We start from the raw sequence: 16,858 nt of genomic DNA on the forward strand, positions 1-16,858 counted from the left end.
ACCACACGTGTGGACACTTTCACCGCCAGGAGGGGGGGCCCTGGGCAGGGCTACCCCAAAAGCTGTAGCACGCGGAGTACACAAAATAGTGATTTTTATACAACAGGTCAGATTTTCCTTTTTTGTTGCGTTTTTTGTTTTTGCCATAAACATCTCACAGGTTGAAAACACTGAGGAAACTGGAACAGATAAGGCCATGATGGTTGGAAAAAAAACCAACAAGTTACCGACTCCGCTTGGGCGGCGCTCACAAATCGAACAATAGTCATGGGGTGGGGGGCGCACGGCACAGAGGAGAAGCACAGTCTCCGGGAAGAGTAGAAGGTTCCATTACAAACCAGCGGCGCGGAGGCCGTGGGGCGCCCGGCCCAGGCCGGGCAGGCGCGGTCACCTTGCGGCTCCGCTGCCGGCGGCTCTTTGGAAGCTGGAAGCCGTGCCCCCGCCGCCCCCGCCGCCCCCACCCCCCAGGCGGGTGGGCAGGGCCCAGTCTCGGGCTGCGGGGCACGGGAGAGCCCAGCGCTGGAGAAGATGCGACACCCACGGCTTTAATTGCACTTAATACCAAGAAGGGGAAGCAGTGGGGGTGCTGGGGGAGGGGTCCCCAGGTGACGCCCACCTGCGCCCGCCCAGGGGACTCAGGGCGGGGCCCAGGTCAGGCTGTGCAAAGCCAGCGAGCTGAATAAGTTAAAAGTTCCGCGGGGGAGGGGGCCTGCCTGCCTGCCCCCGGGGGTAGTGAGAGGGAGGGAGATGCTGCGGCCTTCGTGGGGGGCCAAGGGGCCGAGCTGGACGCCCCGCGGGGCACCTGGGCACGGCGGCGGTTCCTTAAGGCACGTCTTTTGTGTCAGAGTTTGCAGCTGCGGCTCCGCCCAGCCCAGTGATTGTGCCAGCCCCGTCCGGGAGCAGGGGGAGGCCCCTCCCCGTTTTGGCCGAGGCTGGAGCGGTGACAGCGAAGCCACTGAAGCTGTGAGGGACCCTGGCGTGGAGGGGCGGCGGGGGCAGGAGCGAGCGAGCGGGCGGGCGGGGGAGGCCACGGGCTTAGCTGGAGGGCAGCGCCTGCACGAAGAGGCCGCGCGCGTCAGTCCGCGCCAGCTTGGCCGGCGGCTCCAAGGCCTCGGGGCCCAGCGCGGGCGACTCGCTGCCAGCGGCCAGCGAGATGTCCTGGGGCAGCTCGTCCTCGCTCTCCTCCTCCTCTTCCTCCTCCTCGTCTGGGACACATGGACCAGGACCGGCTCAGCGCAGGGCCTGGCGGGGGGCGGGGGGCACCAGCTCCTCCTCCACCCGAGCCGCCTTGTCCGCCGCCGCCCCCCCAGCCCTGAGTGGGAACATGTCCCGCCTACCTTTGTCGGGGTCCAGGGGGTTCAGCGAGGTGGTCAGGTTGGCGAACTGGAGGGAGGGGAGAAGAGAGTGAGGGCCCCGCCGCCTGGCGCCCCGCCCACGCCCCCAGCGCCCCGCTGCGCCCACCTCGCCCATGACGGCGATAGGAGTCTCGCCCTTGGCCTGGGCCACGCGGTGCTCGATCAGGTAGTACATGTACTCGTCGTAGAGCAGCCGGATAAGGTGGAAGGAGCCAAAGCTGGCGGCGCTGCGCAAGGTCAGGTCCCGGATCACCATGGAGCTGGAGATAGCAACGTATAACAGCCCATCAGTCCCCGCCCGGCCCCCGGCCCCCGCCCCCCTTGCCCTCTGCAATGCCCTCGGGCCTCGAGCAACCTCAACGACCCGGGCTGGCCCCGCACAGGCTTCCCTAGGGCGTCCAGCTTTGGGAGCCGAGGTCCCGGCACCGTCCGCCACCCGTAGGCTCCCGTCTGTTTGGAAGAGCACCTGAGCTGCCTCAGGGCGCCGGGCCTCTCTTGATCCCGCCCTTGGCTCACCTGGGAGGTGGGGCCCTCTCTGGCCCCGCCCTCCCGCCCAATGCCGCGGCGGGCGCGCACCTATAGAAGGACCACTTGAGGAGGAAGAGCTTGGCGGCCTTGGGGAAGCCGGAGCTGCCCTGGTAGGGCTTGAGCACCTGGCTCACCACACCGTCCAGCCAGGCCGCCCACTGCTCCAGCGAGTTCTGCTGCTGCAGCGTCACCTTGAAGTCCTGCTCCAGCCGCTGCACCACGCGGTCCTCGCAGCGGCACACCCACGAGGCCTGCTCCTAGGGCGCAGCGAGCAGACAAGCAGCTCAGCCGCGCCCGCCCCGGCTCACCCGGCCAGGCTGCCTGCCCCACCACCACCACATGCAGCGCCCCACGCGCACTTGCACGTTGGCGAAGTCCACGCGGTTGAGGTCGCTGAGCATCTGGTTGATCTGTGCCGTGTTCTGCAGCACGGCGCGCGCCGCCTGCGCCAGGTGGTTGAGCGACGTGTAGCGCCGCAGTGTCTGCGCGAAGGCTCCGGCCGCTCCCACCTGCGTGCGGGTAGGGATTGTGGCTTCTGTAGAACCCCGCCCGCCAGCCTCTGCCCCACCCGCTGCAACCTCTCTGAGCCTCAGTTTCCTCTCCTAAAAAAGGAGGGATGCGCAGCCCTGCTTTTGTTACGAAACCAGCGGGTTAAGATTTTCAAACTTTGGGTGTCAACCCACCAGTGTGGGTAAAAAAAATCGATTTATTGTGTTTTGCCCAGCATCGTTATTTTTTTTAACGAAAGAACACAATAGAAAACATGGAGGGCACTTCCCAGCAAGGCCAAATACTGCTTTAATAAACATTTGTTTTCATTTTGTTTCAATACTGTACCCTCGAATCTCAGCTCTAGAGGGACAAGGGTTTTGTCCATTTCTGTCAATTGCTGTGCTCTGAGAATGAGGCTGGGCACAAAATAGGTGCTCAATAAATGTGTGCTGCCTGAACAAATGAATACACAAGTCTTGCCAATTCGCCTGAAGGGCTTCTACTCTTCCCACAGGACCCAGCCCCTGCTGTCCAGCCCGCCAGCTCTCCAGGCCCCCAGGAACGAGAGCTGGCCTCCAGGAACGAGCACAGCCCATTCTCTTGTCTAAGCAGTTAGCAGGTGTGCAGCGCTGATGAAAAGGGCTGTTCTGTTTCCTTACAGATGTTGCCTTTTTAAGAAACGTTTTATCTATTTTTGAACACCTAAAGCGCTTTCTAGCCAAGCTGTCTGAGGAGAACTACTGTCAATTTGCATTCCATTTTTATTTTATTTTATTTTATTTTGAGACAGAGTTTCACTTTGTTGCCCAGGCTAGAGTGAGTGCCGTGGTGTCAGCCTAGCTCACAGCAACCTCAAACTCCTGGGCTTAAGCGATCCTACTGCCTCAGCCTCCTGAGTAGCTGGGACTACAGGCATGCACCATCATGCCTGGCTAATTTTTTATATATATATTTTTAGCTGTCCATAAAATTTCTTTCTATTTTTAGTAGAGATGGGGTCTCGCTCAGGCTGGTCTCGAACTCCTGAGCTCAAATGATCCACCCACCTCAGCCTCCCAGAGTGCTAGGATTACAGGCGTGATCCTAGCCCGGCCCACTTGAATTTTTTTAAGATGCTGTTTTGAGTCCAAAAATCACACTACAAAGGGGTTGTGTGTAAGAAGTGGGCACCTGAGGAAGCTGGTTAGTGAACAACGCCCAGGGCCCTCTCCGATGCGGAGACCCCGTTCCCCATGCCCATGCTTGCCATCCCCTGAACAGGTGTGGGGACCAATCTTAGTATCCCCACGGAACAGAGAAGACCAAGGCCCCCGGCCCCAGCAGCAGGAAGGAGGAGCTGGCTGCGACCCAGGCTGGCCCTCACGCCCTCACCTTCACCCGCAGCATCTCCTCGGGGATGTTCACCATGGCGTGGGTGAGCCAGCTCTCCAGGCTCTTGGCAAAGTTCCGGATTGCTTGGGTCAAGGCACCTGTGGGCCATGGTGGGGGCTGGTCAGGGCAGGGGGTGGTGCATTTGAGGTGCTGGAGGGTTGGGGGGGTTGCCGTGGCTGAACACTCACTGGGGATGGGCCGTAGCACGTCGGGGATGAGGATCTCCACCAGGCCCTGGTACAGCACGTTGTCACAGTGCTTGGTCCACTGGAGCACGGGCTCAAACTTGGAGAGGAGCACCAGGCTGGCCTTGGGCAGCCGCTTCTCGGACTCGTCGTGCCTGTAGGCACCCAGCCCACCCTGGGGTCAGACACTCCATGGTCCTGCACCCAGGGTCAGAAAAGCACAGGCACCCCCAAGTCCCCACCCTACGGTCAGGCAGGCACTCGCTGCCACCCGAGCATCCCCGGGGTCAGGCTGGTGCAGACCCCCGAGGGGTCAGAGGGGGGTCCTACACTCCCCCCCTGCACAATGCGATGAAAGGGGCCTCGGAACCTACCCACCCCAGAGAGCAGATGGTATCCTGCCAGCACGCCTGGGATTGGTGGGACATGCCCCGCCCTGGCCGGCACATCAGATGGATACACACACATGCTCTGGGAAGGCAAGGGCATGTGCACCCCACAAGCTGCAGGGGGCTGGCAGGCGTCCCACTCCTGCATGATGCCAGAGGTCAGGCCACCCCACCCCTGGGCGGCTGACTCCCCTGGGAGGGGTCACGCCCTCCTGCCCGTCACACTGTGGGACTCACACGGCCAGAGGCGGCGCCTCGCCGGGCTGGCTGAGGTTGTATCTCCAGAAGGTCTTCCACAGCGTCTCCACCAGGGTGAACTGCAGGTTCACCATGACATCGACAATGGCCTGTGGGAGAGGCAGGTGCTCAGGGGGGTCTGGGGGCTGCATGGCCCTCCCCCGCTCATGGCTGGGCCCCCGCCCAACTGTCCTACCTCACAGTGTTCCCGGTACAGGACCTGGAAGGCCTTGATGTCCCCGGGCCCGACACCCTCAGGCAGCACTTTGCCCTGGAGGTCAAGCTCTATGAAGTCAGGGAGGCTCCGAGAGGCATCTGGGGGGTGGGGGCACAATGAGGCCCTTCATCGCAGCCTGCCTAGCCCCCGCCACCAGCCTACTGAGTTGTCATCACTTTCCCACCAAGTCGGGGTCCCCCATATGCAGTGAAGGATGGCAGGGCTCAGGGAGGGTGAGTGCCTGGCCAGGGGTCCTAGGATGGGGGCAGACTCCAGAGCCCACACTCTTTCAGCACAGAGAACACGATGGCCTTGTACGGGCCTGGCCCTGGCTACCAAGTGGTGGCACCAGGCACCCCCTTGGGACATGGGACCCTGAGTCCAGGCTGTACCCCCACACCCACCTGGCCAGGGAGCAGGCCCCCAGGGCCCAGCCAGGGCCACAGGGATGCTGACCTGAGCCTGAGGGCCCCAGGGAGGGCCCAGCCATGGACAGTCATCCTGGTGACACCCCTCGACTGTACCAGAAGTGTCAGCTCCTCCCTGACAGGGCAGCCTGGGAGTCTGGGGCTCGTGATGAGGAGAGCCCCAGGAAGTGGGCCACCACGGGGTCACTGTTGAGGATGTGTGGCTGGTACATGCTGGGTTCTTGGCCTTTGCTTGTTTACTTAGCATCACTTTGTCACATTTTCCTTGACTGTTGTTTGCATTTGTTTTTTTTTTTTTTTTTTTTTTTTAGAAGTTCACTTCTAGAAACCCTGGACATCACACACCTGCCTTCTTGGTGAGGGGTACTAACTGCATGGACATCCCAGCTCTGCGGACTGCACAAGGGCCCACGAGGGAAGGTAACTGCCCCGCTGTATCTCGGACTGACGATTACCATGGACTATCCAAGTAACCAAGTCCATTTGGGTGGGATTTAAGATCTCATGTGGCATAAAGGGGGCTTGTTGGAGGGTTCAGAAACCCAGAGGAAAGCTGCCCATTGACACAAATGGGAATCCACCTCAGAGAGGGTTTCTGGGGATGGAACCGTCACTGTGGATAAGGACTATGATGTCTCACCAAACTCCCTAGGCATCTCTCACCCAGCCCTCCCCTCATGCCCCACCCTCACCCCCGCTGGCTTTGGGAACCCTGTGCTCTTCTGGGCCTGCAGGCTAGGGAGTGCTCACCCAGGAACTGCTGGTACTGCTGCACCTGGGCGCTGATGTCCGACAGGCCCGTGCTCTGCTGCTGGCCCACAGCCACACCATTGGTCATGCCTTCCATCTTCTGGATGGGCTTGAGCCTGAGAATGAGGTGGCAAGCAGGCCGGCTGTGGGAGGCCCCCATGCGCCCTTCCCTGCTTGCCCCACTCGGGGTCCGGCCCCACCTCCTACCTCTGCTTCTGCGAGAAGGGCTGGCCCCGCATGGCCATGTGCTGCTGGTCCTCCATCAGCCGCAGGAGGGGCGAGCTGGCCTTGATGCGCAGGCCATAGTAGTGGTACTTGGAGTTGCCCCTGGGAGGGACGTGGAGGGTGAGGGCCGGGCTGGGGGGCCTCACACCACACCCGCATTCACTGTTAGGGGACTGAATGGAGATACCCCTGTCCTGCAGAGCCAGGTGTGCTGCTCAGGGGACACAAAGGGGCTGTGGGTGTCAGGAGAGATCCTATCCTTGGCCCAAGGTTATGCATGAATGAATGAATGAGGTGACACCCAAGCTGGGAACTGGAACTGAGAGATGAGTACGGGAACCTGGGGGGGGGGTCGCCAGGAGAGGAAGCGAGGGGTGGATTCAGGGGATGGTTTCTTGTGCCTCCTGGCACAAATTTGCCAGCTCATAGGGCCTAAGCACCAACTGTGTGCAGCACCCACATCCTCAAGGTATGTGCATTTCGGACGGATCAGAAACAAGAGAAGTAAGTAACATGAAAGGCACATTGGAGGGTGCTCAATGGTAAGGCGGCCAGGGGACATTTGAGTAAGGAGGTGGAAAGGACACACAAGGCAGAGGGCACAGCCAGTGCAAAGGCCCTGGGGTGGGATGAGCGCATGAATCAAAGGAGCCTCCGAGAGGCCAATGGGCTGGAGTGGAGTGTCCCAGACAGCCTGGGCATGGCCTGTGAGCCCGCCAGGGCAGTGGGGGTGGATGGGTGGCCCCACCTGGTGCCCAACCGGCGGGTGCGCAGACCCATGAAAACGGAGCGGATGAGTTTCCCAAAGGAGGCGGCGTTGACGGGCTCCAGCTTTTGCTCCTGGCAGTGCAGCAGGTAGTGGCAGTAGAGGGTGCTCCGTGGCAGGCTCACGCCCTCAGCTGTCTCATAGTTGTCCAGAAGCCACTGGACCTGGGGCCGGAGGGAAGACAGGTGTGTATCATTCAGAATCGCTTCTGTGTCTTGAGACAGAGCTGTGGCTATGTGCTCTGTCTGTATCTACTTTGCTCTGTGATCCTGATAGCCCAGCCATAAGGGACATCCTATTGCAGTTCTCCCCAAGGAACTCTCTAGAACTGCACTGTCCAATACAGCCGACACATGCAGCTAGTCAAATACAAATTTATATTAATGTATGCTGAGTGGAAAAAAAACCAATCTCAAAAAAAAAAAAAAGGGCAATCTCCAAAGGTCACATGGTGTGCAAATCCATTCATAGAACATTCTTGAACTGACAACATTACAGAGATGGAGAACAGCTTTATGGCTGCCGGGGGTTGGGGGTGTTGGGAGGGAGGCTGCAGCAAGTCACTGTCAAGGGGTAGCGGGTGGGAGATCTCTGGAGTGATGGGACAGTTCTGTATCCTGACCATGGGGGTGGCCTCCCAAATTGACACACACGATAAAAGACTCAGAAGTAAAACACACGTTATACCAGTGTACACGAGGCCACCTCTGGACAGAGGGACGTTATGGCACCTGCCTTCCAGATGCACAAAGAACCTTGCTCAGGGCAGCTCCCCCATGGCAGTGCCTGCCTCTCTCTCTCCTCACTCTCTGTCCTCCCTACCAATTATAATCAGAATAGAGGGCACTTCTTTAGTCACTGTTCTAAGAGCTTCATGCATATCAGCTGAGGCCCAGTGACTTCTCCGATGCCACACAGCAAGCATTTGATCGCAGGCCATTTGCAAATGAGCACTTTATCACTAGGTCACACAGGCTCCTGCTAACAATGGCCAGCAACCACAGCCACTGACTGGGCTTCTAGTGTCCACCACCCACCCTGTCTGCCCCAGGGCACCCCACCACTTGCACCTTCTGGCGCCCAGCCAAGGCACTCACCGTGGCTGGCGAGGCACGAGTGGTGTGGGAGTAAGACTGACCGGCACTGCCCAGCATGTAGCCACCTTGGATCACGTAGGTGCTTGCTCCACTGCCGCCGCCACCACTGCTGCCACTGCCACCCCCACCACCGCCTCCGCCTCCACCTCCGCCGCCGCTGCCGCTGCCACCGCCGCCACTGCTGTTGCTGGCCCCACCCCCGCTGCTGGTAGAGCTGGTGACGACCTGGCTGCCGGACACGTACATGGGCACGGAGCCGGTGCTGGCCACCGCCTGGGAGGTGGCAGGGGTGCTGACCTGGGCGGCTGTGCCTGTGGCCTCATAGTAGCTGGTGCCTGCTGTCTGCGTGTACAGCGGTGTCTCGGGGTAGGGGTAGGTGCTGGAGCGGCTAGGAAGAGGCAGAGGTGGGGGAGTGTCAGGGGGCTGAGACCTGGGCGGCTGAGGGACATCACTGAGGGGCATCCTGCAGGGAGAGGGGGATCCCAGGAGGGGACCGAGGAAGCAGCAGCCCCAGGGCAGCAAGGATGGAATCCCAGCATTCACCTACCACAGAATAGGTACCCTCCCAAGTGCCTGCTGGGCAGTTTTTCATTCATTGCAAAAGCAGCCCTCCGTACCAGAGTCACCTTCCCCATGTCGGGAGTGAGGAAACTGAGATGGAAAAGTTGGGGAACTTGCACTGGACCACACACTTTCACACCAGGAAATTACTGAGTGCCTGCTGTGTGCTGGGCATGGTTCTAGCTACCGAGGACACAACAGTGGATGAGACGGAAAAGCCCCTGCCCCCGGGGAGCCAGGTGAGAGGCCAAGAGCAAAGGTAAACAGAGGTCACAGCAGAAGGTAGCACATGCCCAGGTGTTAAATGGAGAATTCTCCCTCAGCCATCCTTGGACATGCACTGGGTGATGCAGGCTTGAGGCTGCAAATCGTAGCAAGTGAGTAAAAACCACCAAGGGTCCCTCTTTAAGGGCTGCTAAAAGATGATGGACTCTACACAGGTTTGAAAGATAATGAGGAAGGTCTTGCGGTTCTACCAAAGAACAAGCTCCAAAACATACCATAAGGTAGCAAGAGTCAGAGCAGGGCGTGGCTGGTGGGACGGGAAGACACCACCAAGTTTCATATGTATGTCTGTCATCTGTGGGCGTGGAGGGCTCCATGGAGAGGGGACAGGCAGTGGGCACCTCTCTCGCCATCTCACTAGACATTGTTGGACCTAATTTTGATGTTTGAACACATTCGATGTTTCAGTGATTAAAAATGTAACATTAAAATTTAAAAATCCAGGCCAGGCTCGGCAGTGTGAGCTTGTAATACCAGCTACTAGGGAGGCAGAGGTGGGAAGATCATTTGAGGCCAGGAGTTGGAGACCAGCCTGGGCAACACAATAAGACCCCCATCTCAAATAGAAAATTTTTAAGAATTTTAAAATAAAAATTTAGGCTGGGAACGGTGGCTCATGCCTGTAACCCCAGCACTTTGGGAGGCTGAAGTGCAAGAATTGCCTGAGGTCAGGAATTCCAGACCAGCCTGGGCAACACAGCGAGATCCCATCTCTACCCCCCAAAAAAGAAAAATTAACTGGGCATAGTGGCATGCACCTGTAGTCCCAGCTACTCAGGAGGCTGAGGCAGGAGGATTGCTTGAGCCCAGGAGTCTGAGGCTGCAGTGAGCTATGATCACACCACTGCACTCCATCCTGGGAGACAGAGGGAGACCCTGTCTCTAAAAATTAAAAAAAAAAAAATTGAAAAATAAAAATTAAAAAATCCCCAGCCCAGTGTCCAGCATTGCAACCCATGCTCCAAAAACATTGCTTCAGTAGATACTTGCTAAGTAAATAAATGTGTGTCTCTCTTGATGCACCCTGGACAAGGCCAGGGACAGAGGCCCAGGGGCTGTGGCTTTGTCCAGGGCAGGGATCCAGGCTTGGAAAGGGTTGGGAACCCGAGAACAATCCACTGGGGAAGAGAGAAAGAAGACACAGCCGAGGGCAGGATTGGCCCCCGAGAACTTCATGTAGCTGAAGACTCTGATAGCAGTGAACTAGGTGAGATCGCACACACTACAATCAGGGAATTCAAACAGAAGCAAAGGAGAGATGCTACCAGGGAAGGCAGAAGGAGCCTGCCCGGGCCCTCCAGGCCTGGGCTATTGTGTGGCTTGGTGCCGCTTCTAACATCACAGTGGCCCCTCTTTGCAATGCCCTGTCTGGCCCCTGCCAGCTCAGGTCAACTGCACAGGGGAGAAATTAGTGGTGTTGGAAAGAAATTGATGGAACTGGGAGGTTGCTGGATGCCGTGGACGGGGCCCTACAATTCAGGTGCCTGGACACCCCAGGGACTGAGTCACTTTAAGAGCTTTGCAGTGTTGTGCCCACAAGGACAGGTAGCAGAGACAAAAGAAAAAAATGCAGACAGATGCAGAGAAAAGCAAGTGAAACTTCTAGGAACTAAAACGACAATGACTACAGTCCTGGAACTGTTTGTGTGGAGGATGGTGAGGGAAGGCGGTGTGCAGAGGACTCCTGGCAAGAAGGAGCCAGAGCTGGGACTGGTCAGGCCAGGGATGTGGCATCTGCTTGGATGTGCCCCACACACGAGGACATTAATGCTGCACTGTGTGCAGTACCAGGGAAGGAACATCACCTCTGTGTTGCCTGGGGTATGTCGTTCCCGCTGCACGTGCACAGAAGAGTATGACACCGTGGTTAGGAGGGTGACCAGGGCCCACGAGGACAAGAAGAAGAAGGGCTGGGGGAAGAAACGCAGCATGGAATACGCTGCTTGTGTTTCTGAACAAGGGAAGGGGAGAGTTTCTATTCTGAGCATCTCTGGGAGGAAACAAAGAAACAAGTCACAGTGTCCCATCTGGGGCAGGGCTGGAGGTCAGGAGTGAAAGTGGGTTTTTTTTCCCAGTGTTTAATATTCTCTATTATTTGGAAATTTTTATCCTGTAAAAATTTAAAAACCAATTTTTTTTTTTTTGTTAAGAACCAGGCCCATCTGATTCCACAGCCCTAAGCTGTGCCAGGATGCCTTTTCTGACCTTCCAGGAGTCCTCTGCTTTGCCCCCTCCTGGTGGCTGCTGGTGCCCCTGAGGAGTGCCCGGCCATCTGTCCTGCACCTGAGCCCCTGAAGGCCAGCTCGGGGCTAGTGTACTGCAAGCCCAGGGAGGGTCCAGAGCAGACCTGAGCACTTCCCCCAGCCCTCCACCCACTTACATGGCACTGGCTGTGTAGCTGGCATCGCCACCCTCCACATACTGCACCTGGCTGGAGTACACGTGTGGGACAGGTACCTGCTGGAGCTGCTGCACCTGGGACAGGAAGAAGGGCGTGTGGGGGGTCAGGGGTGCACCGGCTCCTTCACTTCTCCCTTTGTAGGGCTGGCAGCCACCCAGGCTCTCCCTGATACCCAGCTCCCCGACTGGGTGGGTGTCGCCTGGGCTGTCTGCACAACACACCCTGGACGGGGCCAGAGGTCAAAAGCCAAGCGACTGCCGGCCGTGCCACAGGTGGGAATTAGGAAGACACGTGTGAGGGAAGCCAGGGCTCTGCTTCACTGGAGACAGCAAGGGTGGGGCCTGACAGTGGAGGGGATCCCAGACAGGGCTCTACAGTGGGCGTGAAGCTTGGACCCCAGGGACAGAGCCAGGCGAGGGGACAAGGCGGTGGCTAGAGCCAGAGCCTGAACTGCAGGCGAGTTCCGGGGGCGGGGCCTGGAGATCAGGCACAGGATGTGAGGGGAGGAGCCTGGGGCCCAGTTTTGTGGGACAGAAGCTGGAATTACTGGCAGGGCCTCAGGGCGGGGCCTGAGCACCCAGCCTCCGTCCCCCTCCCGCGTCTGCCGGGGCAGAGCCTGGGACCTGGACCAGGGTTGGAGGGTTCAGAGGCGGGCCCGAGACCGACCTGCCGGGCGGAGATGGGGTCTACAGGGCTTGCGGGGCCTGGCAGGCAGCCCGGCTGGGCGCCCCCGCCCCTGCCCGCCCGCTGCCCCCCGCCCGTGTGTCCGCCACCTACTTTGAGGGCCGTGGCGGCCGTGCTGAACACTAGCACCTGGGGGACTCTCTGGATCCTGACCCTCTGGTCGGGGCTGGCTCGGGCCGGGAGCCCGGGCAGTGGCTCGAGGACCACTTTCTGCTGCGGCAGGAGCAGGTGGGGGGGCAGTATGCCCACCAGCTCCACCCACTGCTCGGCGCCTGGCTCGTAATGGGTCGGTGGCGGCTCGGGGCTGCCTAGCTGCGGGGCCTCGCCGCTGCACGCGGGCGGAAGCGGCGGCGGCGGCGCGGGGCCCAGCGCGCCCGGCCCAGGCCCGGGCGTGGGCGGCCAGGGCGGCGGCTCCGGCGGCGGCGTGGGCCGGGGCTCTCGCTGCTCTGCCTTCCTAGCGGGAAACTGACTGCCTGAGCTCTGGAGGACAAACAGAGACACTGGGGGGTCACCGGGACAGCCCTTGCAGCAACCCGATGGAAGATCCCCGCCCCGGTCTCAGGGAAGGGAGGAAGTGACCCAGGGCAGTGCAAGAAAGAAGCGGAATTCGAACCCAGGTCTCTCTTAGCAGAAACTGGGCCCTGAGCTGCCAGGGGCCGGGCAAGGGGAGAGATGGGGCAGGGTCTGCAGCCCCCAGCCAGAGGTGGAACCAGGCTCGGGCTCCATGCCCTCCCTGCGGCCTCAGGGGCCAGGTCTCCCAGCCCCAGTTTGCCTCCAGGGTAGGTGAGGGGGACACACACCTCTTGAGCCACGTGGACTGGCTGGAGACCCTGCACGGTCAGCGGCTGCACGGGGCCGGCTTTGGGCGTCTGCGGAGCGGCCTGGACCACGGACCTCTGGGAAGGGAAAGGCAGTTGGGACTATGATAACTATGGCAGTGCTGGCTGCCCAACCCCCACCCGTGCCTGTGAACTTGGGTAAGCTTCACAGCGGCCCTGGAAGAAACAGGCCGCTATTCCCCAGCCAAATGAGGAGGGAGCTTCCCCATGCCCTGCCCAGCAGCAAGCACCTTCCGGGTCCATTACCCGCATAGACACTGTCATCCACTCATAGGTGCAGACCTGAGGCTCAGCGAGGGGAGGCTGCCAGGAAGCAGCAGAGCTGAGAGTTGAACCTGGGACTGACTGAGGGGTCCCTGCTCTCCACCCCCTCTACCAAGTGCCCCTGTAGGGGTGCCAGAAACCAGCAGGGGAGGCCTTGGGTTATCTTCTGCCCCAACTCCTCTTACTGCATGCTAGGGGAGATGCCAGCATTATCCCCAGGACACAGAGTGAGGGACAGAGGCTGGCGTGGGGCAGTGCTGAGTTGAGGGCCTGGGGCTCCAACCCAGGTCTGGAGGTTCCAAGGGGCTCTGGCACCAGGCAGGGGGACATCTGTGACTCCTTTGGGATGAAGTTTCTGCTTTCATCTGGGGAAGGGCTTTCATCCGATTTTTTGAGGGACTGAGAACCCCTTAACTTTAGGGGTAACAATCAGACAGTCCTAGCTTTTTTTTTTTTTTTTTTGAGACAGAGTGTCATTTTGTTGCCCAGGCTAGAGTGATGCCATGGCATCAGCCTAGCTCACAGCAACCTCAAACTCCTGGGCTTAAGCAATCCTACTGCCTCAGCCTTCCGAGTAGCTGGGACTACAGGCATGCGCCACCATGCCCGGCTAATTTTTTCTATATATATATATTTTAGTTGGCCAAATAATTTCTTTCTATTTTTAGTAGAGACAGGGTCTCGCTCTTGCTCAGGCTGGTCTCGAACTCCTGACCTCGAGCAATCCACCCGCCTTGGCCTCCCAGAGTGCTAGGATTACAGGCGTGAGCCACCGCGCCCAGCCAGTCCTAGCTTTTTAACCTGCTCCACTGCCGCTGCCATAGAGGTGGCTCAGAGCTGGACTGCCCCTCTGGAAAGCTGTGGCACCTCCCCAAAACCTTTAGGGATGGGCTGGCACTTGGCCTCTCAGCTTCCTCTGGGCAAATGGGCCCGAGGTGGTTTCTCCAAGCTGTTCCCAGAGCCTGCTGTGCCTCAGGCACCATCCACAAGGTCCAACTTTCGTCCTCACAGCAGCCCCTCCCCCAGGACGCTGAGTATGGAGAGAGATGGAGATGTTGCCAAAGACCCAGGGGCACGAGGGGGTTGGACCCCCATCAGCTTGGCTCTAACACACCAGAGGCACAGCCTTGGGAGGCTGCAGAGGCCATCTGGCTGGGAACCCCTTGTCCCAGCCATTGCCCGCCTTGGCCTGGCACCTCTTGGGTGACGGGGACACTCTGCTGGACACCGTGGACCTGTAGCTGCTGTGGCACTGTGCCCGTGGGGGCCCCAGCTGTCTTGCTGGAAGAGCTGTTGGCCTGCACCGGCGACCGCTGTAAAGGAGAGACATGGGAGCGCTGTTGGGGCTGGCTCAGGTCCCCTCTGGGGCACCTGGGGCCTAACAAATACCGTTCTCAGGAGGGCTGTTTGGTGAGGGCGGCAGCCAGCAGAGGGATGTGTCCCAACACCTAGGCTGGTAACCGGACACATGCCATGCATCCAAATGCGACAACCCTGGTCACTCCCCAGCAAGGCTAGGGCTTTGGCCCAGAGGCTCAGGGCCACCTGCAGCCTCCTTAATCTGAGGTTGTCTTGGGGCTGACCCTCAAAGCAGTAACGACAGCAGCAGCATCTACCATGGTATTGGGCTGACTCCCACCAGGCACTGCTCTGAGCATGTCAGATGTATGCACTGGAACCCCACCACATCCCCACTTCCCACTGAGGCACAGAATGGACACACAGCATTGAGTGGTGGCACACAGTGCTGACCCCTGCTGGCCCAGTTACAGAGCCCCCTGCCATACTGTGCCACAGGCTGTAATTCTCACAGCCAGCCAGTGGGCGGCCGAAATCAGTAGCTCTTTGACACATAGAAATAGCTGGCTAGGAAGGCTCAAAGGCCCGCCCCGAGTCCCAGAGTAAGTAGCTGAGCCAGGCATCTGACCCCGAGCCCTAGACACCTGTGCTCTGGGCTATCTAAGGCCTGCCTGCCTTCAATATCCTCATAGGTGTTTGTGGTCCCCAAGCCCTACTCTGTGGTCTGAGGCCTCCTAGAAGAGACTCTACCCACTCTGCAGAGGGAAGAGGAGCCCATTGTTTCCTGGAATGTGGTTCCCTGAGCTGGAGCTGTGAGGGCCATCTCAGCCCAGGGGGGAAGCCACCTCCTCCTCCCAGAGCAGGGCTCCACAGCTGCTTAGCTCAGAGCTGGCAGGGCCAGAAACTGGGCAGGTAAACCACACAGCCCAGGTTCAACAATGGCATTGGGGCTGGGGTGCACAGGACAGCAGGACTCGGGAGTACAGGGCCACCACCTACCTCGGGGGGCGAGTGCACCTGCTGGGTACCGTGGACCGTCAGGGAAACCTGGCCGCCCTTGCTGCCTGGGGCTGTGCTCTGCACCACCAGACGCTGTGTGGGGAGAGCCTGGAGCCAGGGAGGGAGAGGGAGGACGGATCACTGACAACAGCCTGTGCAGCTTAATGGAGCACCTACGCAGTGCCAGGTGACTGCGACGCTCTAAGTGCTTCACGCTGGTTAGCTCAAAGCATCGTCCTGACAGCCCCAATGCGGCACAATTACTGCCCCTACTTCACGGAGGGTGACACCAGGCTCACGATGGCAAAAATGCCTTTTTGAGGGCCTGGAGCCAGGAAGTAGCAGGGCCGAAGTTGGTGGCCAGGAAGCCTGGCTCCACAGGCCAGGTAGAGTGTGTCATCATCTTCAACACCTGGCAGTACCTTGTCCAATTCTGTGCTGATCAGCCGGAAAATGGGGGTGAGCCCGGCACCCTGTCTGCAGCCTTCTGGGGGATGGACCTCTCTGTGCCAGCTATGGGCTCTTAACTCCAACCTGGCCCTGGATTCTGCTTCCAAACTACTAATCCTGTTCTCTCTGTTTAAATGACTCATGTGGCTCCATCTTCCCTGGTGGCCCCTGACTGATACAGTCTCACCCTGTGGAGGTGGCTCCCCAGAGCCAGGAGATGGGGTGGGGTGTGGTGGCCGCTGGGTGGGGCCCAGGTCCTCACTCATGGCCAAGGCAGATCTAAGCCAGCCACGGGGCTTGGTCCTCCACCCTGGTGGACGCTTCCAGGACCAGGGCCGGATGTGGTGGCCTTACCTGCTGGGGCACCTGGATGTTGGTTAGCTGGAGGGGTGACACGTGGCCCGGCTTGGCCTGCACACTCGTCTGGACCAGCAGCCGCTGCGGGGGCAAGGTGTGAGGAGCTGAGCCAGGCTGTTTCCCCAGGAAGGCCCGGCCCGGCGGGTGGAGGGCGGCTGAAGTGCACATCTTGATAAGAGCAGGTGAGCAGATGGCTCTGGCAGGAAGGCAGGGAGGGGAGACAAGGCCCTCGGGGCTCCAGCCTGCACTACTCCCCTCAGTTGCCCTCCCCTGCACCCTGGGGAGGGCCATGTCCTACCTGCTGGGTGCCCTGCACCTGCTGAACCACCTGAGTGGGGACACCGGTCTGGCTGGCTGTGGAGCCCGGGCTGGCCTCCGACACCGTCTCGCTGGCCCGCATGGCACCTTCTGTGGGGAGGGGTCACCGGGTCAGCTCTGCCTGTGCCCCTGCTCCCACCCAGAGCCTGGGCCCATCTGGCAGGGACGACACAGGCTGAAGCTGCCCCTCAACAAGGCCAGGACTCTCCAAGAGCCCTACCTGCCCCCTGGCCAGCCCTGACCATGCCTCTCAGGGCTCCATGTGGCAGGGAGAGGAGGGGCAGGAGGCCCAGGATCCCTACGGTCTGGAAGCAGCCCCCCTACCTTCCTTGTCCTGAAGCCAGACCAGGAAAAGGGGTGA

General features: G+C 59.7%; 1 protein-coding gene across 1 annotated transcript in view; it reads right to left on the bottom strand.

Annotated features, from left to right (window-relative positions):
- Positions 1 to 445: 445 nt before the first annotated feature.
- The window catches only part of RFX1 (regulatory factor X1), a 30,363-nt gene continuing 13,950 nt past the window's right edge, over positions 446 to 16,858 (bottom strand). Inside the window, exons 3-21 of the mRNA XM_045550674.1 lie at positions 16,478 to 16,587; positions 16,177 to 16,260; positions 15,373 to 15,480; positions 14,271 to 14,387; positions 12,772 to 12,867; positions 11,267 to 11,361; positions 8,041 to 8,428; positions 6,926 to 7,107; positions 6,160 to 6,279; positions 5,953 to 6,068; positions 4,754 to 4,872; positions 4,558 to 4,667; positions 3,935 to 4,086; positions 3,747 to 3,844; positions 2,243 to 2,392; positions 1,932 to 2,140; positions 1,462 to 1,615; positions 1,338 to 1,383; positions 446 to 1,205 (exon numbers count right to left, since the gene is read on the bottom strand). Coding sequence (XP_045406630.1) covers positions 1,036 to 1,205; positions 1,338 to 1,383; positions 1,462 to 1,615; positions 1,932 to 2,140; positions 2,243 to 2,392; positions 3,747 to 3,844; positions 3,935 to 4,086; positions 4,558 to 4,667; positions 4,754 to 4,872; positions 5,953 to 6,068; positions 6,160 to 6,279; positions 6,926 to 7,107; positions 8,041 to 8,428; positions 11,267 to 11,361; positions 12,772 to 12,867; positions 14,271 to 14,387; positions 15,373 to 15,480; positions 16,177 to 16,260; positions 16,478 to 16,587 — 2,624 coding nt within the window. The 3' untranslated portion in view covers positions 446 to 1,035. The remainder of the gene's footprint in view (positions 1,206 to 1,337; positions 1,384 to 1,461; positions 1,616 to 1,931; positions 2,141 to 2,242; positions 2,393 to 3,746; positions 3,845 to 3,934; positions 4,087 to 4,557; positions 4,668 to 4,753; positions 4,873 to 5,952; positions 6,069 to 6,159; positions 6,280 to 6,925; positions 7,108 to 8,040; positions 8,429 to 11,266; positions 11,362 to 12,771; positions 12,868 to 14,270; positions 14,388 to 15,372; positions 15,481 to 16,176; positions 16,261 to 16,477; positions 16,588 to 16,858) is intronic.

The sequence above is a fragment of the Lemur catta genome, chromosome 1, assembly GCF_020740605.2.
Source record: "Lemur catta isolate mLemCat1 chromosome 1, mLemCat1.pri, whole genome shotgun sequence".
Classification (NCBI taxonomy): Eukaryota; Metazoa; Chordata; class Mammalia; order Primates; family Lemuridae; genus Lemur; species Lemur catta.